Source organism: Brachyistius frenatus, unplaced genomic scaffold, assembly GCF_029030835.1.
Source record: "Brachyistius frenatus isolate BFR_SWC_R1_liver_20210118 unplaced genomic scaffold, ASM2903083v1 Contig_38, whole genome shotgun sequence".
NCBI classification, from domain to species: domain Eukaryota; kingdom Metazoa; phylum Chordata; class Actinopteri; family Embiotocidae; genus Brachyistius; species Brachyistius frenatus.
The window spans coordinates 1,388,589-1,414,532 of record NW_027210637.1 but is presented as its reverse complement, the minus strand read 5'-3'; the positions used below and the strand labels follow the sequence as shown (position 1 = coordinate 1,414,532).

The 25,944-nt window shown below is 41.4% G+C and overlaps 1 protein-coding gene across 2 annotated transcripts in view; it reads right to left on the bottom strand.

Moving 5' to 3' along the window:
* Positions 1-17,902: 17,902 nt before the first annotated feature.
* pdgfc (platelet derived growth factor c) overlaps positions 17,903-25,944 on the bottom strand; it is a 44,239-nt gene continuing 36,197 nt past the window's right edge. Inside the window, exons 4-6 of one of the 2 annotated variants that reach the window (XM_069701715.1) lie at positions 20,404-20,611; positions 19,970-20,190; positions 17,903-19,076 (exon numbers count right to left, since the gene is read on the bottom strand). In XM_069701715.1, the coding sequence (XP_069557816.1) occupies positions 18,963-19,076; positions 19,970-20,190; positions 20,404-20,611 (543 nt within the window). In that variant the 3' untranslated portion in view covers positions 17,903-18,962. The remainder of the gene's footprint in view (positions 19,077-19,969; positions 20,191-20,403; positions 20,612-25,944) is intronic. The other variant, XM_069701716.1, reaches the window with a different exon arrangement.

The following is a 25,944-nucleotide window of genomic DNA, read 5'->3' as shown; positions in this document are numbered from 1 at the left end:
ATCTTTGGGTTCTTCTTTACCTCTCTCACCAAGGCTCTTCTCCCACGATTGCTCAGTTTGGCTGGACGGCCAAGTCTAGGAAGAGTTCTGGTCATCCCAAACTTCTTCCATTTAAGGATTATGGAGGCCACTGTGTTCTTAGGAACCTTGAGTGCTGCAGAAATTATTTTGTAACCTTGGCCAGATCTGTGCCTTGCCACAATTCTGTCTCTGAGCTCCTTGGACAGTTCCTTCGACCTCATGATTCTCATTTGCTCTGACATGCACTGTGAGCTGTAAGGTCTTATATAGACAGGTGTGTGCCTTTCCTAATCAAGTCCAATCAGTTTAATTAAACACAGCTGGACTCCAATGAAGGAGTAGAACCATCTCAAGGAGGATCAGAAGAAACGGACAACATGTGAGTTAAATATGAGTGTCACAGCAAAGGGTCTGAATACTTAAGACCATGTGATATTTCAGTTTTTCTTTTTTAATAAATTTGCACAAATTTCTACATTTGTTTTTTTCTGTCAACATGGGGTGCTGAGTGTACATTAATGAGACATAAAATGAACTTTTTTGATTTTAGCAAATGGCTGCAATGAAACAAAGAGTGAAAAATTTAAAGGGGTCCGAATACTTTCCGTATCCACTGTAACCTTGTTTATGCAATAATGACGGTTTTTACATGCCATTTATGATTAGACAGTCAGTTATCTAACTATCTTACCGAAATGTTAGCTTGACTAATTGAAAAGCAATATTTTACAAACCTGGTTTTAGTTCTTGTAACATTTTATTTTCTGAAAGTTTGGGGACATTGCTGTCGGGGGTGTGTTGTTCACAATAATATCGGTATAAAGTGGCAATATTCTGACTTTATGACGCGTGTCATGTGGGTAACTTGCATACAGCCACAACAAGCGTGGCGGAAAACAGCTTTGTGGTGGAGGAGTATGTTAGTTTTCAATTAATTATTTGAAGGCAAACTGTTAATGCTGACATATAAAACTATATTATTTGTTTTGTTGCAAATTTTATGTTCTTGAAATGAATGATAAAATATGTGTCAGTAGTTTCTTGTATCATCTAGAATATTGTTATGGCTGAAATACCCTGTTATTATAAGGCCTTATCGCCTACCCCAAAAAGTCAACGCAAAGCCTGTGAAATGGACTTCATTCACATCAATTCAACATAAAGAATTAAAATGCAGAAATTGGATTATTTTAAAGAGAAAAAAGTTCAAAGAAAATTGTGAGGGTAATGGAATAAAGGCAGCGAGAAATGGATGAAATAGAAGGCAGGAAAACTGAACGAGAAACTTGTGTCACTTAAGGAGTCAAGAGGAGGCACAGAGAAATGATGTAACATCCTGAGCACCTTAAAACCATCAGTCCACTTTCATATTGAAACCTCTGAGAGAGCATGATTACAAAGAGCAAGAGAGGAAAACACAGACGAGAAGGTGTGGGTGGAATTCATGTCCTGACCAGACAGCGGGTCTTTAACGAGGCCTGAAACATCTCTAAGCATTTTAATGGGCAGATTTTCCAGGTCTCAACACTCGCCCACAGGCACGACGGTGTGTAATGTCAGAGCCAAGTGCTCGAGAAAGAAAAAAAATGAAGAATGATGTCATTATATCTGAGCTATGGCCTCATATCAAAAGGAAAAGTACTCTAATAAATTAGGGACAAATTGGAAGTCACCGACGGGGTCCGAAATAATTTGGGGGCTATCTGTCATAGATCTGACAAAGAGTCACATCAAGCAGAAATATATGCATAGCTGATGGAATACCTCTCGCCTCAATCACCCATTTAAATAATTCTTTTATTCACATCTGATGCAGAAACTATCCAGTTCCTGAAATTTTCACATTGGTGGAATCCTCATCTGGCATCATGATTGTTAATGTAAACATTTTTGGCCATTTTGGCAAAATTAGGGCTGCATTGATTTGTGGTTGGACTGGAAGTTTAGTCTTTACTTGATGTGGGAAAGATAATGCTTAGGTTTTTTTTTTTGTTGTACGTCACTTGCTACCAAGATCAGATACAAATAAAACCACAGTGCTGCTTTGAGCAAAGTCAGATCAGTTGTTGGAGAGAGCCTCCACATCGCATATTGGTTATATATGCACCGGCTACCACTGCCTTGTGAGTGTTGGCCGTCCTACAGTGATGTAAGAACTGCGAATGAGATTTAAAGATAAAAAAAAAAAAAAAGTAGAGCTCGACCGATACTGGATTTTTGGGGCCGATATTGATTATGGGAAGTAAACAAATTCAGATATACCGATCAAAATGTGGTTATCAAACTATTGTGACAAGAATATTTGATAGAAGCAGGATTTTTTTTTTTTACACTCTAATCTTTATTGCCCAAAATGACATCAGTGCATGGAGCTCTTCACTCTTTTTTTGCTCTTGTCATTGGAACTTTGATGTTTTGATGTGGTTGTTTAATAGTTTTGTTCACTTGTGTTCTTTGTCATTGTAAAAAAAAAGTGTTGTGGCCCGTTAGCCTGGCGGTTCTGCACTTTAAATTAGATTTGATTAAAGTGAATGTGCGAAGTCACAACATCTGCTGCAGCCTATTCCGTTGCTACGGTTACTGCCTTAAAACGGAAAAATTTGCATTTGGAAAATCTGGAAGAGACGAGTAATTGACTTCTTTGAATAGGACTGAACTAGAAGTTACTTAGCTCGGCTGGCACTTACTCTGCCCTTCGAGGATGGCTGGTATGAATTCATCCGGTCGGTCCTGGATTGCCACCTGAGACGGCAGAAGTAAAAACAGTCTTCTGCGTAATACACAAATATTTTTTTATTTGAAGGTAGCGATAGGTTTAATCAGCATCATGTGAACACAATCTGCCAGGTCTTGAGTAAAGGCTGTTCATTTGTATGTAAAAGTCTTGCATACAATATACAGTGTAAGGTAGGTCGATATACAGTGTAAATAGTCCGTGCTATTACACTGTAATAGCATCATGTAACTGGCTAGAAGTATTTATCGGTCTTAAAGATCCAAACTAACACCGTGTTCATATTAGTCGTTTAAATTAAATGTCTGACTCGTGTTTGGATGGCTTCCTGTTGAATCCTGCTGTGCAGGAAGTTTTAGTTGAGGAGACTCCAGTTCCAGCAGCTTTCAGTGCGGTTGCCTGGTAACCACTTATATAGTCTCAGACCAAAGCTGCAAGCGCAAACATATTTCCCACTCTTTTGAAATCACCGGGCTGGGAGTTCCTCTCTGCCAAACTGGCATTCACACAACCCCCTTAGCAGTGGACTGTTTTATTTGACTTGCTTCCATAAAACTTATATGGAAGCATGAAATATATGCGAGATCCATAAACATCATATTGTGTATTACAAGTGAAATGTAAATTCATGAGAAAAGGTTCATTGGTGTAATTGCTGGCAACAGTCACGCCAAGGCTCTTTTCAATCTTTCACACTTATTTCACACTCTATATGGCACTCAACCCGTCGTCCTTCGCCTAATACTTATTCATATGTTTTTCAAAACCATGTAACTATATAATGGGTTTGTAAGCATCAATCCGAATAAAGAGCCATTCATATGTCTTGTAGACTCTGATGTTATCGAAGCCTCGATATTCCTTGACCAAATCACAAACTGAAGCATTCGAGTTCGAGAAAAAGTCTAACTTGCCTCATTTAGTGGTGAATGGCTGGATAGACCATTCTTGAATACAGACAGGGGATATGATCTTCTTCTCATTTGACTCGATGTCTTTTAAAGTCACGTGACGATACCTTAAGAATCTTCAAAAAGCCTTTGAGATTATTTGTTACAGATAAATGAGGCTTTCCTGACGTTGTCTACATGTATTTTACGTCATTATACAGTGCTGCCGTTCCGTCGTGCTCCTTCGGGTGAAAATTAGACGAAACGGAGGCGATAACAGAGCAGCAAAAGATCTTGAATAAGTCAGAATAGAAGTGCAATTGAACGCAGTTTATCTTCAGCTCGACACTTAGAAAACCAAACAAAAGTTCACCAAAACAGGCTTGACTAATCCCTACCTCCCGAAACAAAATCTGAGGTGGCACCGACCAATACTCCTAACGTCTCGGGACCAAAGTTGACTATGTCTGTGAAAGGTTCAACTAATCTCCCGCCACATAGATTTTTCCATTCTTAACAAGTTTGCTCAAAACAACGCAACCAGCTCGGGTAGACAAAACAAAAAAAAAACAAGAGAGTGACCATGATGGAAACCGATCATGTTGTTTGCACCAGGTGAGAAATCGGCCACCTTCTGTCCAACAAAAAATGTCACCGATCAACTGTTTTTCAAGTCTGACAGACATTTCCAGGTCCTGATACCACCGACTGAGTATTTGTGTTGCTTTGTCATTACAGCTCAGACTTTCACGTAGAAACCATCTTCCAGTCTCTACCTGCATCGTATTCTTCTGGTTTCAATACCCTTTATTTTATTTTTTTTGCTTCTGCCTCATTTTGTATCTTTTCAAATATTCCTTTTAGTTCCCAGTATTCACACCGCATTTTCTTCGGGGAATGCGTCCTCTCGTTTTCACTGCGAGTGATTAATGCAGTTGCATCTCCTGTTTGTTAGCCCAAATATCCATGAATATATATATATATATATTATTTTTTTCACCTGTTTGCAAGCTTTCATATCATTTTAAACACAGAAAAACGTTATGTTGTCAGCAGGGGCGCAGAAGGCCAGGGTATCTTTAAAAAAAACAACAACAACAACAACAAACTGGTGATTACTTTCATTTCAAAGTGCCTGATGACCTCCACTCAACATGAAAGGATTCTGTGGAGCGGTTTCAGGCACAAGCCTTCGCAAGCCACGGACGCGCCAGCATCCACAGTTGTATGTGTGTGCGCGGGCGTGCGAGGGAGAGATATGAAATAATTTTCCTCCACTCTACTACCGTCAGCATATCAACCACTCGCAAGCAAATCCTGTCATGTATGATGGCAGTGTGATCCCCCTTTCAACCACGAGGCCCCCTCAGGCAGCTTTTCAGTCTCATTTATGTGCTGCCTGAGGGAGATGTTTGCATACAGTAACTCCGCTTATAGAGGCTGTCTCCCCTTGTGTGCAAGCCAGGATGCTTATTACCATAGCAACGCAAATCTCCAACAAAGCGAGAGCGGGGCTTTGAACAGACAAGCAGGCTGTTGCACCATCCCTGCCCGTCCTTTGCAGATATGCCCGATCGCTGTCAAAGAAGCCCCTTTTAATAATTAGAATTGCACTTGCGCGCGGAATATTGTCATGATATATATAATATATATATGTATAGTGTCAGGATTCAGTGTTTACAGTGTGCTGTTGTGTTTGGGCGCCTTTTTCTATGGAATTTACAGGTTTGGGAAAGAGTTTTGTCTTTTGAAGTTGATGAAATAGTTGGTAATACAGAGCCAAAAATGTCCATTAAAATGATTTAGTCTCATATTAAATTATGAAATCATCATTTTCCTATGAAGTCAAATTAAATCTGCCAGATGGATGAGATAACTGCAGATGTTTGTTATACCGTTTCAATATTTTCAGTATCTGGCTCCTATTTTGGCACATGCGAGCACAGCGTAGATCATCCCTAACGTATGTAAAAAAATAAAATAAAAAAAAGAAGATATACTCACTGGAAGAAGCGACATCTCTCATCCTACCATTGCAATAAATATTATGGAAGCGCTTCTACATTTCAAGATTTGAACCAAAAGGAGAGCACTAAAGGGAAAAACAACAACACTTTGTTCTCATTTTCTCACGATTAAGAAGGCCATTCTTGGTTATTTTCCTTTCATACCAGCGCAGATGTGGACACGGAGTGGTCAGCGCTCCAGTGGTCGGGGGTGTGGCTGACAGCACGGAGGAGTTTGTTTTAATATGTCCACGAGGAAAATCCTCCGGGGAAATATCACAGATTCGGCTGCAGATGTTTCTCTGTGTTTGCATGCTTTGAATTGGGGTTGGGCCCCTTTGATCTAAATGTGAAAACGCACCGCAGAGGTTTGCAGCGCGGGGCGAGTCACAGCTCCGCTCAGGGAGCGAATCTGAAAAAAAAAAAAAAAAAAACCCGTTCCCTTCTCCGGATTTTCCCAGGTTTCCCCTGCAGGGTCTACCTTCTGTGATCAGAGACATGGGAATACCACGGCCCGTCGCCTTGATCCATCGTTCTCTTGGCACAACCTGCGACCGTTTGGCATCTCCGGTGGAAACACTCGGAGTCGGTGCCAGCAGTGGCAGACCACCAATGCCTGCGTGCTTCCTCCCACGGAGTTCATTTTTATATCAACCCTGCTCTATCATCAGTCTGTTGTTTCATCGCGTACGAGTTTCTCCCTTCGATGCAAAAAAAAATGCTTCAACCATAAAACAAACAAAAGTAGATTCGCTGCAGGGAAGGTGCGACACCTCCCTGATCCGGGTGGCGGATAATCACACGGTGACTGTCGCCACAAAATCAAAAAGCATTAATAATCGCAAGGTTTTTAATCAGATTAGTGTATTGGTCCTTCACAGATCTTCACCCCCCACCCCCGCCCTCCTCTGACCCGAGCGGTGCTTGGAAAGACTAGTGGCGATGCAAAGTGAGTGTGACTGTGTTCCTAGCTCTGTTTGAGCCCTCCCTCCCCCCTTCTGTCTCCACTGGGATGGTCGGACACTTTCTTTTATCAAGTTGTTTTAAGAAAACCATTACCTGGAACACTGTTCAACGTAGTGTTTCAAGTTAGCAGAGTGGGAAATTCCCCCCGCAGAAGACAAACTGTGGCCCCATTGTCTCATTTTTTTTTTTTTGGAGCATCTGAGAATTTGAATTTATTTCACCTTCTCTCTCGCTGTTGGAAACTAAAACGGGGCCCGGTGGAATAGATCAGTGTTGTTTTTCTGTCTGGACTAGATAATGGTTTATATATATATATATATATATTTTTTACAAAGAATATGGAAACAATCAAAGGGCAAGACTGTACCTAAGAGAAAGCTAAGTGATAGTACAAAATCAAGGCGTCACAAGTTAGCACAAACAAACAAAATAAGAGTGAGTGCAACCGAACACTATTTTAATCTTTCATACAAGCAAATCAACATGGTCAGTTATTTTTATTACCCTCAGCTGTAATATGCGAACCTATCAAAGATGAAAGTGCTGAAACAATTCGCGAAAATGTGGAATTAAAAGAATTCAGTGATACAAACGTTTAGGTTCAACGCAAGCGTTGTTTCGTGTGTTTGAAGAGCTTTTTCTATCAGACTTTTCTGCAAGTGTTGTGAAAATGCCGCCCGGTAAATGCCCCGTTCACATCTTTTACACATAAAGCGACAGGATCTGACTTACCTAACCCCGAAGTTATTTCCTCATTAAATACAGACGCTCACCGCAGATGCACTAAGTTGTAAATAAGGGAGCTGAGACTCGGTCTTCTTTAATGAAAACTCCCATTACGTTCGCCGCAGTAAAACGAAGGAGAAGCATTACTGGGGTTCATGGGCATGAGCGACTAGCTCTTAATGCATCACCAAGTGTCGTAAAGACCCCCGAACACATGTGGGGTGGGGGGGGGGGGGGGGTGAAGCTTTTATCAATTAGACGGAATACCAATAATTGTTGTGGGTACAAAAAAATAATTACAAACTGCTCCATTTCACAGTTAAAAGTTGAAAGCGGAGTCGGGACCTCACAAGCTATTTAACACCACGGGCTGTGCCTTCTCGAGCTAAACTCACCATGAGCCAGGCATTAAGGAGCCAATAAAAACAGCCTCATTTAAGCTGCAGTTACTTGGCACACCGTGCGGTTCAGATGAAAACAGCCTCTACGCCCCGTCAACTTCATGTTCTGCCGTGCATGTACAGTGTGCAAGCCGAGCAAGAGCGCAGTTAAATGTACATCGAAGTCCGTACTTGTTCTCCGAACAGTCAGTATAAATTACTGCAGGCCTAAACACAGCTTAAAGAATTACTCCTCGTCAGTGCCAGGCTACCGATCGTCGTACTTTTGAGAATCTATTTAACCGCTAACTCACTGGAAGTGGGGAAACGCAGTCGCCACAGAATCCATGAACAGATTTGCCAGTTTTGTTTTCGTGGCCTTCATTAACCTCGAGCCCTTCGAACTGGTTGAATAATTTCAAAACTGCGCTTGCTCTCGCGGAGAAAACTCCCGTTTGCCAAGAGTTTTTTTTTTTGCTTGTTGGAAATCCACGGCTTTTGTCAGACAGCGATGGCACATCACGGACGCACAAGTCTCGTCATGCCACTTTAACCTATTTAAGCCAAATACCTGGGGGGGGGGAGTCAGAAGGCTTTGATGCCTCTTCAGACAGAAGAGTGGGTGGATATATATTTTATTTTTTTGAACTTTCTTTCTTTCTTTTTTTTTTTTTTAATTCATTCTGTATTTAATAATTCTGTAACAATTTTATATTAGTGTTTGATCTTATCTGTGGCAGACTTCAAAGACTTTTTATTAGAAAAACTTTAGCAGTTAATATAGTGTAAAAAAAACTTTAAAAAAACCGTGCAGTTCGCTAAATGCCAGAAAGTCTTGAGGAGAAGCAGGAGCTGGAAACCGAGGCGAACTTTTTAGATCGAAGGGTCTGTTTTGTCATTCTGAGATCAAAGATCATTCAATTACAACATGCATAGAAATCCTGAATGCAAATATCGCAAAAGAAATTGTGCCGAAGGTTCTCAAAGGTGGGAAATGAGAGATCGACCTGCAACAGAGGACGGCATCGAGTTGCTGAAAACGATCATCTCTACAGTACTGACGAAGATGTGATGCAATCGTTACAGTAATTGATGCACGAGTTGCAGTAACTGTGGACGCGCGCTTTTCTGCTTCATTCAATATTTCAGTGTAAAAGTTTTCAGAGAGAGATGAGACGACAAAAAAAACATCTTCTTTATTCATACTGACGTGCGCTGTGGGGCCCGTGGTATTTTACCTGTCGAAACCAAGCCGCAGCGCGACTTGACCTGAAGTTTGCCGTGTTCCGGTGCAGCCGTTTATAGACTTCATTTAATCCCGGCGCAGCCTCGGTGTTCACGGCGCGTCCAGACACCCGGGGAGCGAGTTGGCTCCCAACGACGGTGGATCTTCAACTTTCGGGGGAGCCAAAACACATCATAACATCTCGGTCAGGTCCTTACTGCCTCAGTTTGGAGCGCACGGGGGGGAAATATAACTTTGCACTCCCCCAGTATCCCATAACTTTTTGTGCTCATCCTCTCTGCGTGCCAGCTACAGAGCAGCAACTGCAGCGACGGGTTTCTAACCTACAACCTACTTGACATCAGTTACGGTTACTCACCGTGGCGTTGTTTGGCTCCTTGGGACGTTCTGAAAGGGATTTATAGACACCATAACACAAGTTTGGATCGATGCATGATTTGTAATGCTACACTAACATGAGCTTCTTCTTTGGCTTGGCTGATGGGTGGGTGGATGGATGGATGGATGGATGGATGGATGGATGGATGCATATGGATACATACATACAGGGCAAAAATATTGAATATAATTGAATACATCAAAACAATAATAATCAAAACAACTAATTCTCGATAGGTTTTACACCACTGTGTTATGGATGTTGTGTTTGTGTGTTTGCACGTCACACGTTCAACGTTTTGTTTTGTTTTTTAAATTTGTTTTTATTACAATGCTAGTTTTGCTTGTTATGAAAGAAAGACTTTCACTTCCAGGCTGTATGAGGCTGGGAAGTTTGGCCCAGTTGATAGTGTCGATGCCTTGGTGTGAATTTTGGGGCCGGATCTTCTGAAGGAGCGCTGAAGGGAGGGTGAGGGGTTATTTGTTAGCCCGAGTTCAAATGTCAACAGTCATCCTTCAGAATCCCTGACTGCACCCTGTAGCTTTGAATTTTGAATTAAACAGGTCATTCAATAGGATCATCAACCAATACGGGGAATCTCAACACGGATACAAATCTGACACGTCATCGCTCTGAATTCTTACTTTTAGGGCAATTTCTCAGGAAGAAATATGGACAATTTCTGAGTTCATAAAAGAGACAAAAACTTACTGGAGGTTAGACCATCCCTTCTGTTGAATTTCACTTTCATTTCAGATTCAGGAAAAACTAATGCATCAAATCGTGCTTTGTTTCATTATAATTCCAGAGGGACTTTTCACTGCTTTCGGAAATGATTTCAACTTTTAATTCCACACGCCCTTCAGTTGCTCTGAAAGATAACAGAAGCCAATGATTAAAGAGTACAATTATAACACCTTCCACTACATTTTTCTGATAAAATATTTGCCAAACATCTTCACGGATTAACCCACAGTCTGTAGGAGGAACAATGAATGAAAAAGCGTGAGGTAAATGAGCTGATTTCACACACAGGCCCTCACAAACTTCAAATGATCTCAGTTGCGCATACTTTATGTACCAACACCTGCAATTTCTGTAAACGCTTCTCCCCCCCAACAACTGCTGAGAGCTACACAGCTGGTGATCAAAGTCAAGCATCCCCCTCCGGACCAGGGCTGGGCATTTGATGGATACAAGTTCTACCACAGAAAATAAACTGAAGTGTGGAAAAATGTGAGCAAGCAAGAACAAATCCAAAGTGGATACACTGAGATCAAAAATGTAAAACCAGAAGGAGTTAATTTCAGAGACGGAGGGGTTTTTGTTGCCCACCGTCTTGTTTCAGAAATGTTGGCATGTTTAACATTGTTCTTCCTTCCTTAAAAGGAGACGGGCCGGTCTTTGTTTGTGAGGTTATGTGATGGGGAATTTTTTTTTTTTTTTTTTTTTTTTTTTTTTTTTTTTTTTTTTAAAGCTTCACTCAGGACTTGATTTGAAATACATGTCCACACTGTTTGCAGAGAGGAAACGAGAAGGAGGCTGATTTATTTAGAGCTCTGCTTAAGTGTGCGCCTCATTAAATAAAACAGGCTGTTTAAGCCCCGAGTTTCTAGTTTGTGCAGTGCGCTTGGCTGATTTTAAGTAAAGCCGCGCTGATGCTATTAACACTGAGATGTCGGGTGTTCTCCGGCGCCTCGCATAATTACGAGCGAAGTTGCGCTGAGGTGCTCCAGAAGCTGAATGACTGGAAAAGTCTGCGAAAGAGAAGACGCCCCATGTCACCAGCCAAGGCTGGTTTCCTAAATTTGTACACCTTTCGTTACAAGAAGGAAAGCTGACCCCCGTCCGTTTTTTTTTTTTTTCTTCTTTCTTTTTTTTTCTTTTTCCAAGCGACCACATCAGTCGAGTGGATTTTTAAGAGTGGCTCAACATGAATGGGACATTTAGTGGACTGCTGACTGGGACCTGTGTTAGTGCCACACATGTGGTCCGTGACCCTCGTTTGAAACGGTGTCGAAAAAAGAAAACAGGATGTGTAAACCGTTTGACTCGGCCCATTTGCGCGCGTGACTCAATGTGAGACGATGGGGCAAGTCCGGGCTTGTAGAAAAGAAAATAATTCATCGATGGTCAAAGCCCCCTTTTCTTTTTGTTGTTGTTGTTGTTTTAGTACCACACTTTCACAGAGATACACAATTAGAAACAGTTTCTCTTGATTAACATTGATTGTCAACTTTGCTCTCATGCCAAAGGATCTAACTTTGGGGCAATTTTTGTAGATTGTATTTATGATTAGTTTAGTTTTTGGTGCATTGTGAGCACATTTGTCTTGATTCTTTTCTTCTAGTTTTTATTTCCTTATAGATGATCAAAAGCTACACTAATTTGACCTTTTAATAAATGACATAATTTGGAAAACTGTAGTTTACTTTTGATACCATGTCTGTGACAATCCCTAAAAGGAATTAACTCTTAATAAAGGATAAAGATCAAAACCAAAGTTTTTACTTGGCACGCCAGAGGTCATGTACAGGATGTCGGTGCGATACCGGTGAGGTGCGAGCAAAAAGGAGAAAAACAGGAACAGGGAAAAAGCAATACATGAGGGATAAAAAAAAAAAAAAAAACTTGTAAGAGGAATGTCTGGGAAGCTTGTATTATTAATGACTGGAAAGCTGACAAAGAGGCAGTACAAAGACAATCTAGCAAGTGAAAAAGGGAGAGGCTCGACTGCAATATGGAGGAATGGTTGGCTAATACGAGCCGCCATTCCAACCATTGTAGTCACATCAACGTGATTCATTTACCAGCAGAACACTCAGTAAATATACTGGAACAGCCAAATAATCTCCGTATGTACTTTCGCAAAAGATTAAAAAAAAAAAAAAAAATAGACTCCCCCTGACGCATCAACAAAGCAAATGTACGAGAGAGTCTGGTTGGATATCCGTCGGTGTCGGAGGACCGTGAGGATCCGGGTTCCCATGGCGGCCACATGAAGCTTCCAGTGAATGATTACACAGAGACTCCCTGGAGATGATGTGACCTTCGCCTCGTAGGACCATCTGGAGTTACACGTCTGTCACAACAAACTGGATCATTCACCTGCCATACGTTTCACTTATTATGCATGTTTTTTTTTTCTGGGATTTAGACGCAGGCTCGCAGGTTCGCGTCCCGGCGGGGCGTCCGAAACAGTAGTCAGTGAGGAACCGCGATAAGACAGATGAACTGGTCAGATAACTTCCCTTTTTGCCAGCTGCGCAAATTCAGGCAAATTAAAGTACAAAGTGTATTTTTAACATTTGATCAACTTTCTTTTCAACTCTTAAATCTGTAAACAGGACATTTTCTGATAAGACGTTTTGGCTTATCAGAAAACTCACACGTGTAACTAATGACATTAACAATGGGTGCGTTTCATTTCCGAGTGAAGCAAAAGCAAGTGAGAAAAGCATGCAGTCCATAACTTGGACGCTCAAAATTGGGTCATTTAAATGGAGAAAGAAAAAAGAAAAAACGAAACATACTAGTGTCGTTAATTACACGTGTGCCTTCTCTGCTATGACATTTCAAATGTCTGCTGTGGTTTAAGCATATTCAGTTCTGACAGTTTCACATTAATTACCATAGGGAGGGGGAATCGGGCGGGGGGGGGGGGGGGGCAGCCTGCATTAAGTTCTGTGTGACTGCTTTGGCTTGGAGCGTAAGCATTGTGGTTTTTTTGTTGTTTGTTGAGAAACTAAATAAGATCTTTCATTCCCTTGAAATTTAAATAATTCTTGCATTTTTGTCCTTTGGAGTATTAAAATAGAACACCATAGACAAAAAAAGAAAAGAAGGCGCTGCCTTCCCTTAAGTTTGAACTCATCATTAGAGACCCACAAATCGTGCCTCCGGTGTCAGCAAAAACGCACGGCCAGTTCACTCCACGACACGGGAAGCGGTGACTTTTGACCTCGCTTTCTATTAAGGATGCAGTTCCCTGAAGGCCGTCAGCGGTGTTGGATGCTTGTGAATAATAGCGTCAGCTGTGAGAGGCTTGTCAGAGCTCATCAGTCAGTCACGGACGATCTAGATCTGCAACACTGCCACCGTGTGTGTGTGTGTGTGTGTGTGTGTGTGTGTGTGTGTGTGTGTGTGTGTGTGTGTGTGTGTGTGTGTGTGTGTGTGTGTGTATTGTAGGAGATATGCCATGACATGAATGTGGCACTATTAGTGGCCCAGTGATGCTTGGGGATGAAGTGAGGCACTTCGTCAGCAGGCTTTTGCGACGCAATTTAAAAAGGGGACATGGATACTATTGAGGAAGTGATAACTTGGCTGAGTCAGATGAAATTTACGTTTGATGACGATAGTTGAGCGTCTAAAAATGGAACCGTTCTGGAGTATATTTATGTACAGTACTACACTCAGCCTGTGGTTTTTCAGTTCGGTAAAAATTTCTATACAATATGCTTATGTATTTGATTAATGACAGGATGTTTAATGGGTAATGTACTATAGAGTTTGGGGTAAATGTAAAAAGCTTTCATCTTGCGGTAAGGTGGAGCGGTTAAACGTCGGACGTAACGAGGAGATGAAAGCCGAAATGGGAGACATATGTCAAATGATTCAACCTACAGTATATTTAACATAGAGCTCTCCTCTGTTGTGCTACTTCGTGAATGATTTCCTGACCCATGATGAATACTACGCTAAACGTCGAGGACCTTACATTCCCAGCAACAACAGCCGCTTCCCTGAAAACCGCAACTGCAGCACCCTGTGATTATCAAAACATAACATGCACCCGTCAATTTGGCCTTTCCATCCATATACCGTGACCCAATTAGGGATGCTGGAGATGTCATCTTGGATGGTGCTGCCATATTTTCCCCCAGCAGTCAGTGCTCAAAGATCCAGCGCAGTTATAAATGACCTCAAGTTGAGATCGATTCCCAGGCTGCATGATGAAATTTATAGGCAGTTGCCAGTTGCAGAAGATGGATGGATAGTAACGCGAGGGCCCGGCAAAGCCTGTAGTGAATCCTGTTGTAGATACAATAAAATGACTCAAAAGGAAAATTGGACAGGATTGGAACTCTTTCTCTCCCGGATCAAATGTTCTTATTTTTCCTGCAGGATTGTGATACATTTTAAATGGGAAAAAAAAAAGAAAGAAAAAAAAAAAAAAAAAAAGTGTGTTGCAGTGATACTTTGGCACATTTCAAATTTAAAGTATTTTTTCACCAGACATCTGTCACGCTTTGGGAACGAAAAGCTTTCGCATTTCTGTCTTTCTTGTTGCTGTAATGACTTGTTGACATGGTTTAAGCATCCGGGCACAACTAACTGTGTGCTTGCAGCATGGCGTGACCCATGCTTTTATCGGGTAGAAAGAAAAGAAAAGGAGGAAAGATGGATGGTTTATTTATCCCAATGGGGAAATTCACAGGGGGGGGGGGGCTGCTAACAGCATTTCCAAGCTACTTTAGGGAAACCATGAGGTATAGATAAAAAAAAATGTTTTTGAAAAGAAAGTCACAATATCCCTCGATTTGATTCAAACTTTGCAACAGTGCAATGTCGTAATAATCGTGAAATCGGCAGAGATAAGCGGGAACTGCAAGACCCCTGTTGTTACTGCCGTTGGCGGTTGAGTGCTGGTGGTTGATTTCAGACAATTTTCAGAAGGTTTTTAAGCTCTTGGGAACCAACAGCAGCGACAGAACAAGTTTACTTTAAAACAATTCTCCAAACAAGCAGAAAGAAAGCAAGTTGACAAACGTGACGCCTTGAATCCGAAGGGAGCTGCCATAGCGGACATCCTTTTTCCATTTTTCTTTTAGAAATCAGAGAAGATTGCTCATCGAGGTCTCCGGTTTTGTCACAATTGTGAGTTAATTCGTGAGCTTTTAGAGTTGCCGTCAGACAGATGTTGCACAGCGCTACGCTGGCTGTAGTTAGCTGTCTTCAGTTGCCTATGCTTACCTATTTCTGGCTGGAATTTGTGATTTTGATAAGCGGATAAAAGAACTGTATAAAAGGTATCAATCTTTTCATCTCACTTTTGGCTAGAAAGTGCATAAGTGTATCACCTGAGTGAGGCGATACACCAAGTGTACCATCAAAAGCGCCTACTTATTTTGAAAACCACGACCAAATTGCTACTTGCTCTTCAGCTGTGGGATAACACAGATTGTAGGGAGGGGAGAAAAAAAAAAAACTATTACTGTCGTGCCTTCTTATCCCAGACTTCACAAACCCATTATCCCACCAGCAGTACATACATAAATTAATAATAATAAAGCGCAGAAATGGTAAATTCATTATGAAACGGATACTTTTCATGTCTGGAAACATACAGTGACCGGGGCGTTCACACAGCGGTGTAGGAGTAGTAAAGGCACTTTAATAATTAAAAAAAGAAAATCAACACACCGTCCACACTTTCCATTGACAGAAAAATGTCACGGACAAATCTTACATCAGCAAAGCTCTGCTCTGAGGAATGGATTTATTATGTCCTTACGTTGATTTGTATGGAGGTTTAGGAGGCTTAGTCTTTTCAGCTATTCAGATGTGCAGAGGGAAGGTCAAACCTGCAATTTATTAGAGGTTACTTCTGTGATTTCAATAAAAAGAAAAAGTCTGATTTATCTGTGGAGGAGGCAGAAAGAGAACGTCACTGTGCCTCAGCCTCTCTCTGGTCAGAGCCGATCCAAAAGCTTTTCATATACGCGGCGCTGTTAACCATTAGTGTTGTATCTTGCACCGCTATGTGTGCACAGTACACAGAGGAGTACTTTGTAACCTTTTTTTTTTTTTTTTAAAGCGAACTCACAATTTATTACTTTAAGAAAAAAAAAAATCTAAATTGGATGCAGTTTAAGAGTTTGTTTTTCTTCGGAGACGAAATACACAAAAATTGTGTTACTCCCCGTAAGTAACGACACCTAAATTGCACCACGACGCTGCGGTCTAGACTTGACTAGGGCTGCTTCGGTTTCACAGCGATAGGCGGGCAGCGAGCAGAGGGGGCATGCGGGTGAAAGGTGGAAGCGTCAAAGTGCTGGATTGTAGTTGGACACACACACACACACACACACACACACACACACACACACACACACACACACACACACACACACACACACACACAAACAGCCAAAGAGCCAGACCAACTGTCCATGCCGTGTCACATCTTGTGCCAGTGCAGTGAGGCTTCCTCCGCAAAGGAAAACTGCACCGACCAAGGAAGGCAGTCTGTTTAATATTATGAAAACCACACTGGGAGCCGGTGTGTTTTTTGTTTTTTTTTGTTTTTTGCAGTAGCATCTGGCGTCGCCGCAGATGCCTGCCAGAGCGCACATTAGATCAGAATAATTGGCCGGCACGGCATGTGTTAGATGGACAAACGAGAACCTCCTCCTGAGTGACCCGATGGCCGAGTGGGGAGAACGAACAAACGCTGCTCAGCGTCTGATAAGGTGGAATAAAGTCAAATATGCACGTGCTAAGGAGAGGCGGTAAAAGCAGTGCTTTGTTATTAGGTTAAAAAGTAACACCAAAATGTACACAGTTCTAACTACACAGTGGAAAATATGGCAAGCGATGTTCTCCAGATCATTCCCATTCATCCGCTTCTCTTTTACTCGCACGTAATTCAACATATTGCCTCACTCTGTCGTCTTCACCATCACACCGGAAATGTAAAACACAGTGGAAAATGAAAGTTTTCCTCATTCTCTAATTAACACTTCCAGAGAGTTTGAGTTTATTTCTGCCCCGGGGCCCAGTTATTACGATACCCAAATTCACTGCATGGATGTATGACTCAGGCCGTGCAAAACTTTCTTAATTAACAGAGATATTAGTGGCTACTGATGATAATAATAGTACCTACACTTTGGATTTTCCATGTAGACGATACCTTGTTGTACATCAAAATAAAAACCCGAACCTGGCGCCCAAAAACATCGTCCTGTCGACACTAATAAGGTCTGACTAATTCAAATAAAGTACTGACTGGCTCAAAGAATATTACACCAAATTTGAAAATGATTAAATGAATTGGACCCTTTATCTTCTTGCTTTTTACAGCTGGGTAACAGACATTCGGGGATTAATAAAGTATATACCTACCTACCTACCTTATCACATGATCACGTTGATCCTTTAAAAGTATTTTTAAAAAAAAATCATTAAAGTTGAGAGAATTGTTTTTGAGTAAAATCGTTGCTTTGATGTTTTTCACCTTTATTTGAATTTTGGAATTTACGAAGTATCCTAAACTGTTATAAATCATATATGGGAGCCCTCAACTCACTTTATTCAGCATGTGTTAGGTTTCTCCCGTTTTATGAATAGGTTATCACTTAAACCATATATTTACTCTCACTATGACTGTAATATCTGCAGATGATGAAATTAATAAGCACAGTTATGGATAGCTTTGGTTTGGGACTCTGGTGTGCCCTTTGGAAACGGATTTGCTATCGTTCGACAGTGTTTTAGATGTCTTCTCTATTCAGCCGGCTTCCCGTCTACCAGTCCCGAGTACTGCACATTCACTTAGAAATGGAAAAATTTATTTTTGATGTTCAATACTATGAAATACACAAACTGTTGTTGCAAAAGTAGAGATAAATAACTTTGGCTTACAGAAAAGGAAAAACATCCATGACAAGAATTTGCAATGTAAACATGACTAACAATGAAAATGCAGGCTAATACTACTTACTGTACAGCGACAAATATAACAAACAAGGCATCTTGGACCTAAGTTCCCTTTCATTACACAAATAAATATTTAACACGAACAATGTTGCAAAAATTGCTTGATGCTAGGCATTCCTGAAGCAAGCAGATTTGATATTGCTGAGATGGATCAGATGGAAGACTCTTAAATGAACAACGCCCACCCCGACTCTACATGTGCAACTTGTGTCTTCTCCTTGAGAATCTTTGGTAGAAAAGGCACCATAGTACAGAAAAGAAATGGAAGTGAAATATTTACACATAATGCAGTCTCATTAGTGATGCGTTTCAGATTAAATCTGTGGTAAAACAAAAGGGGGGGGGGGGGAGGCAAAGGGAAACTGCTCGCAAAAAAGCACCTTTCTTCGCCTTGATGGTAATAATAGAGGAGCCGAGGGAGCAAGGCAGCTGCAGTCAGCTCACTTATAGACATAAAAAAAAAAAGTACTCGAGCAAAGACGCTCCCATTTTCCATGACACTATCAGCCCGCACTGAATGAACTTTAAAAAAAAAAAAAAAAGACCTCAGGAGGAAGAGGCAAAAATGCCTCAATGTTCTTATCTCCAAGGAGCTGAAGAAAATGGTCTTCAGAGCATATGGGTAATAGTCCAGATCTGCTCCAGTGAACTTTTTGTCTCCCTAAAATGTACTCAGAGCACACTATTGGTATTCCACAGCAGTCAAATCCATTCAGAAGATCTATTAGATTCCAGTCCGTTCTGCTTCATCCAATTAGTGAAAGGACAACAGGATAAAAGGAGAATCTTGTTAGCTCCCAGTGGAAGTGGATGAGATACAGAACGGTGGCAGAGGTTCATTTCTAATGTTCCCGTGCGCTTCCATTGGCAGCTATTACACATGTCTGAGGTCAGTCCCAGTCATCTTTACACACACAGGCACATTCTTCATGGTGCTCCAAGGGCACATCAGTCATGGACTTCTGCAGGCCCCTTCCACCACTTCGATGTTTCAGCAGCAGAACCTGTGTAAAGAGGAGGAGGCTTGAGTTGACGGCTAAACATCAGAAATTTCCTTTCCAGCATGCTCAGTGTGAAGGCCGTGTAGAAATTGCATCAGTTTGTTTTTCAATTCCTTTAAAAAAGAAAAGAAAAGAAAAAGAGGCAGTTGGTTTTGTTTGGTTTCAAGGTTTTCGCTGCGGGTTCTAAATGGAAGAAATTGTCTTTGTTATAAGTAGATGCTTCTTTTCTAGCTTTTAAATCTAGAAAAGCAGATGACCGTCATCACGCTTAATCTGAAGCTAATTATGACAGTGGCATCGAGTTATTGTAGTATTTCGTATTGTAATGTCACGGTGGCTTTTGCTGCAACAGCATATGAAGGGTAAAAGTTTGACCTGATTGTGGCACCACGGAACAACTCGTACGTCACTAAAGTGAAGTGCAGCGCATGGTAAATGTCAAGGCAATCCAACCCATAATGTTATGCTATTACTTCTGTGTAATTGAAAACATTCCTTAAAAGGCAGGAGCGAGCACAGAATCAAAGAATATTAATGGTAAATTTGAAGTTTTTCCAAAAGGCCTATGAAGTTAGTAAATTGGCTTAATAGTCTGCTATTGGTTTTTATGGTTGGATGTCTGGCAAAATCCGAGATGTAAAAGTCATTTTGAATTACTGTACACAATGCAGAACCGCAAATTTGCCACAGACCTCTTCGTAAGCTGGAAATAAAATGTAGTAAAATTGAAGTATTGAATACATGTTTTGTGATTTTAAAGTCTGGAAAGATTGATTACCTTCTGAAATTTCACATTTCTCAGGATAATGAAGCGGTTAAATGTTAGTAAGTGTCTCTCATGTCATTTTTGCGGTCGTATGAATACCGTGACCGTTTCATCATTTCGTGATATTTACCTCGTGGTATTTCTTTGTGACCCTGGCGGGAACGCACTGGCAGTCGTAGCAGCGGTGAGAGCAGCAGGCGCAGTTTCCACCGCAGCGTTTCACCAGGAGACAGCTGGGCCAGAAAATGGCATCCGTCCTTTTCAGCTCCTCACGCAAGGACACGGAGAAGTTGCGCGGCGTGCAGCTGTACAGTCGAACCTCCTCCCGCAGCAGATTGAGATCGGTTCCTCCTCAACGACGCGGAGGAAATGAACCACAATCACTTCAGGTGAAAAGTATTCTCACAATTCTACATCATAAATAGCACTGGGGAGCTAGGGGTTTATATTCAATCATATTTTTTTTAATACCATTTTAATCATATGACAATATAACCGACCGTATTGCTTTTCTTAACATTCGCTTGGCTATTAATCGCAACAAAGAAATTAAAAGTGCCCTACCTCTGGCTTTCTTGTTGTGGATGAAGGATTTCCCCAGCACGTGCCACGACGGTTTGTACAACTCGTCTATATCCAGCTGCCACCGCTCCGGCTCCAGGTACTTCATGACCTCCTCCACGGTGCTCAGGCCCGCCACGGCCTCTGACAGCTCCGCGATGCCCTGCGGGGATGATGGGAGAACCGCAGGGACCTCTGGCTCTGATACACTCTGCAGGAGAAGCAACGAATGAGATTCATTTATACAGTAAATATAAGTTACAACAGGAGAATACACCTGCATATAAAGGGTTGTCTTTTTTCTTTTTCTAGACTTCAGCTCTTTGATGGAGCTGCACACTGAAAACGCCTTTTAAGGTAAGTGGTCTCCACACCGAAAACTGACTAGAACCCCTGAAGGATCGCCCGCACCGGACCAATTGGAAGACATTTGGCTGTTGGGAATGTTAAAAACAACAAAAAAAACCTTCGCCTCTGCAAGCTGCATTGATATTTTAACCTAAATAGTCCACTGGGCAGCTAAGTGGTCTGCTGTGGCCAGCACAAAATGGTGGTTATATCGCTGCCTCATGTAGATTTCCTGCAGGAACTTTTTGAGATTCAAATTTATTTTGGTCTCTAAATAACTACACGTATAATTTTGGATAGGAAAAAAAAAAAGGTCGGGAAACAAAAAGGCGACGTCCAGAAATCACAATTACCTCCAGCACAACAAAAAACAACAACAATGCAACATAGCATACATTTATAGTATATCCTACAGACTGAAAAAGCATAAATCAAGGCGTACTGTATACTATTCCCTGCCAACATGAATATATTCTGAAAGCTCTGCTTGAGAAAATGTAGCTGTCTTCATAACTCAAGCACGGTACATTTGGTTCTGAATATATTCAGAATGTCTCTATGCTCTCAACCTGAGAGGCACAATTTGAAATAATGACTTAATGGCAAAGAAATGACTTCCTCCTTTTCTTTTTTTGTCTTTATTTTTTAAGTTGTCAGACGTGATCACATCTTCGTCCCCTCCCTCGCCCACTTTGCATACAAACATTTGTCCCCGTAGCTGCGGCTGGTGACAGTATTATTTGTTTCAAACTCTCCGCCCCTCCAGGCTACAGCGAGCAGTCACAGAGAAGATTGATACCCGGGGTATCGGTCTTCCCACGAGAGAAGAGGCTAATCCGCTAAACCTTTCAGTCTTGTGACGCTGCGTTTGTCCGACATGTCAGCTCGCTGGTCTCTCTAATCTTATGTGACTGACAGGTAGAAGGCAACACTGTGACACTTACAAAAAAAAAAAAGAAGCTTGTGGAGCATTGAAACGATGGGCTGCTGGCAGCTGGGATTTTGAAGCTTTTGGGGAGGGAGAAATGTTTGAAAAGAAAAAAAATGATTCGGTGAATCTGTATCTTTCCTTTGACGAATTGTACGAGAGAATTAGATTAGAATTCAGTGAACTCGGAATAAAACTTTGCTTTTTGTCAGAGGACGTGACACTGATGTTGCACGGATTTGTGGGCTGTTTTCTATTAACCGTTTTCTGCTTATGCTAAAAAAAAAAAGCGAGATTTCCCAGCAGTGTAAAACCACTTGGACAAAAACCAATGAAGTGGCGAGTGAAATTGGTGTTTGTTCCACAAAAATACAGATATCAACGGCCGAAAGTTGCCTTGGAGACACCATGAAAATATACTACATGTATGTACAGTGAATATAGTGTACTTCAGCTCACTACCAGTAGAGGCAGCAGAGATTAAGAGGGATACACAGCGGTCCTTTTAGCTGGGCCGGATACAACAGCAATGCACTTAAATATGAAAACATATCCGCAAGTTTACTGCCGTTTTCACACTGAATAAAAAGTGTAAAACAGAAAACCATCAATGGGATTTATTGACAGCATAAGTACATGTAGTTTACTCAAAATCAATTTCCCGTTGGCATGGACTTTAGAATAAGATGCCAGTGGTTTGACATGGCTGCACCACAGGCTGCGAAAATACAGCTGACGCACAGCTGCGTCCATGCCACAGATTTGACTCATACTAATGAGGTTGCTTTTATAACCTGAGCATATCTTCGGTTTATTTGGCACCAACTGTGATAAACAGACACAAATGTGAGAGGAACATTTATGGGGGAAAGGGACTCGTCATATAGCAGCGGAAACTAAGAGTGAAACGGACGTTTCACCGAACAGAGCCGTATCACCAGACAACAGAAAGAAAGCTGTGATTCTTATTAGCCGAGCCTTGGCAGTGGCTAACGGCGTGGACTGGAAGCCATTAACAGCTTGTGAATGTCGATGGAGCAACACTCCCCCAATTAGCAGCGCTCTGCAAGCTCAGCTTCAGATAGAGGAGCCAAGCAATCCTTCAGAGACGCATCAAGATGGTGTGAATAAAGCTATAAGTAGCAGATGAGAGCTCCCATTTATGAAATTCAGGAACAAAGTCCTTAAGTGGACCACCAGAACTTCTGACTGGGAGCAATTCAGAGCACTAACTGTGTGGCGAGTGTGACACATTAAGACTCGGTGCATGAACAAACATGACGCAATAGAGTTAAAAACAACACTAAGCACAGAAAGAATGCACAAGGGTTTAAAATTAGGCTCATTGGAGCTCTTTGAATGATTTCTTGTAAATCTAGATGATGTAAGAGTGAACATGATTTTCTTAAAAAAAGAAAAAAAAAGAAAAGGTGTTTAAAAAGTAACCGCAACAAATTCCAAAGGTCTCTTATGAGTTGTGATTTTTGAGTTAATAAAACAGTTTAAAACACATTTAAACGGAAAGGAGTGAAGCAGAGTGAGTGGAATGACTTTCAACAAAGGCTTTGGAGCACATTCAAAAACAGGATGCAGACTTGACTTAAAACGTTGAGATGACAGATGTACCGTGACCCCTCTCAGCCATCAGGTCAGCTCAGGTCTTGGTACGTGGGTTGTCTCTGCGCTTAAGTGTCTGACGAATGCAGAGTCCCGTGCAAAAAAAACCCTAAAAAAAACCTCTCCTTGTTTGCTTTTACTAAAAGCTGATGCTGACAGGACAGCGCAGTTTTGACAAGCGAAAAGTCTCAGATCATTTTGCCACAATGGGGTTGCAGTGTCGTAACAGAGGGATTGTGAGGGTGTCTTTGTGCCGTTCCAAATTCGGCTTTTAATTATACAGCACAACATCAAATTTAAAATGTATTTTTGCATTTGATTTTGATTGTTTTTAGGCAGTTATTTTTTTACTGGATGAAATGTTTTGTAATTTTTTTTTTAAAAGTAGCATTCTGAAGATATATATTAAATTGCCTTTACGTGTGTGTCGCTAGGGTGTCTTGCTCAGGTGGCAGAGTGGTTAGGTTCAAAATTGCAGTGACGGTAATTCAATTCCACCGATCTCTAGAAGCACCCTCGTTACCTGATTTGAGTGGGTGTATGTTAGCGTGGTACTACTGCACTCGAAATTCTTTGCGAGGCTCGTTTCCAGTCACCGAATACGCTTCTTTTAAGCAAATAATTACAAAATTGATACCCAGCTCGCACATACTCAACCAGTTGCTCGCGAGAGGTTGGAGACCCCTTGTTTAAACTCTGGGTATTAAACTCAAACCCATACTGGCATCCACTATCGGGTTTTTTGCCCCAAGGCACACTGGGAGACTGCGAGTATTAAGTGCAGACATTGTGGAGTCTTCTGTCCTGAAACCAATCATCCAAAATATGTGCAATTTTGGATATTGCTCTCGAGGATGATAGTGTGCTATGATAAATACAGACAGCGATCCCAGCCGGACCGGATTGCAGTGCACTGCTGTCGTTAAAAATAATCTATATTTTACAAAGAGCAAAGGTTAAAAAAAAAAACATTTTTATTCTGACAGAATCAAAGTGCAGCAGCTTGTAATGTACCTCTTATCACAACCAAACTCTCTGAACCTCCCCCCCAGTCCTCTCCCGCCCCTCAAGAATAACCTCATTTTCAAGCTGTGATTCCCTCGTTTCCAGCTCTCTTTGTTCTTCTGAAGCGCAACCACACCGTCTTATTTCTGGGAACTAAAATGACAGGTTCAGCTAACTATGTTGAGATGACAATTCTGAAATAGCATCATGGGAGAGCTCTGGAAAACAATATATATCTCCTCCTTCCACATGCAGTCGCAAACCACTTCCTTGCGCAAGAGGACTTGGAGTAAGCAGCGAGGTTTGTTGTGCGTGAAAAAAAAAGTATATTTTTTTCCCCTCCTCACTACATGCCACACAGTGCAATCGGGGTTGGTGTAAAAACAGACCTCAGTTTCATCATGCCAACGGTCATTAGCATCTTGCTGCAACGAGGATTTTAGTCATTACTCCTGGAGCTGAAGTAATGACTAAAATCCTCGTCTCCGAGTTCAAATAGTATAGATTTTTTTTTTTTTTTTAATTGTTCTTTCTGCCGCGATCCAGACAAACAAACGATTTAACATTTGACTGATAAAACTCACTATCATCAAACGAAGCTGGTAGAGTTATCTTTCACGCCAAAGTAAAGCGGTGCAGTTTCGTTCTGAAATGAGACCTCACAGAGACAATGATGTATGTTTCGTTTGCTCCTTCGAACCCGCGACGCCCACCACTCAACACCCCTCGCGCTGCGTTCAACGGGCTCCTTCTCCTGTGTGTTTAAACAACCTCTTTGCCTCGGCCCTTTCGCTTTTTTCTAAAATCTCTTCCTGTGAATTACAGACTGGGTCTTATTTTTTTTTTTTTTCCCCCCTTTCCATTCCATGGAAGTGGTGGGGAGGAATTATTGCTTGTTTAAATATAAACTTAAAGTGCTGGCCCCTGCGTGGCATGAGGTTCCAGTAGCGACTGGTTGACCGCAGAGGAAACAGAGTGCCGCTGTTCTAGAGTGCTCCTCCTCTGTCAGAGGAAGGTTCAAAGGGAAGACAGACTGAACGTGCGGAGGCCAAAGCTTCCTTTTCCCTCCTCATGGTTTCCGCACCTTCTAGAGTTTGACCATGAAAGGAAAACTCGGTCTCTTGTTTCATCAAACAGTTTGTGGTAAGCCATTTGAACACCGCAGTAGAATAGTTTCATTCTGCTGAAAAACATCAGAAATTCTTCCCAATATTATCATGTGGTGTTGGTATTTCCAATGCCACACTTTTTTTTTTTAAAGCTTTAACTGTTTTTTTTTTTGTTATAAAATTATATATTTGTCTTGTGAAGAATTGTGTATCTCTAAAACTTTTCATGGGGTTAGAAGGTCAGCCTTGGTCTAGAAATTGCGTCTTTGTTGCCCTTGTAAAACGCATCTTGCTGTATTTTTCAAAATAAAGTTAAGATTTAGGAGTTTTTCTTCGTCCAGAAGGTCTAAAGATAGCGAGAGGTGAATTGTACAAATTATAAAGTCCTTTGGGGCAAATTTGTGATTATGGGCTAAAATCGACTCAATTTGACTTGCCTTGACAATACCCAGCCCGAGCAATTCTCCACAAATAAAATAATAACAAAAATTGGTTATTGGATCACACTTCCCTCCACTGCAGGGCTTTTAGAATCAT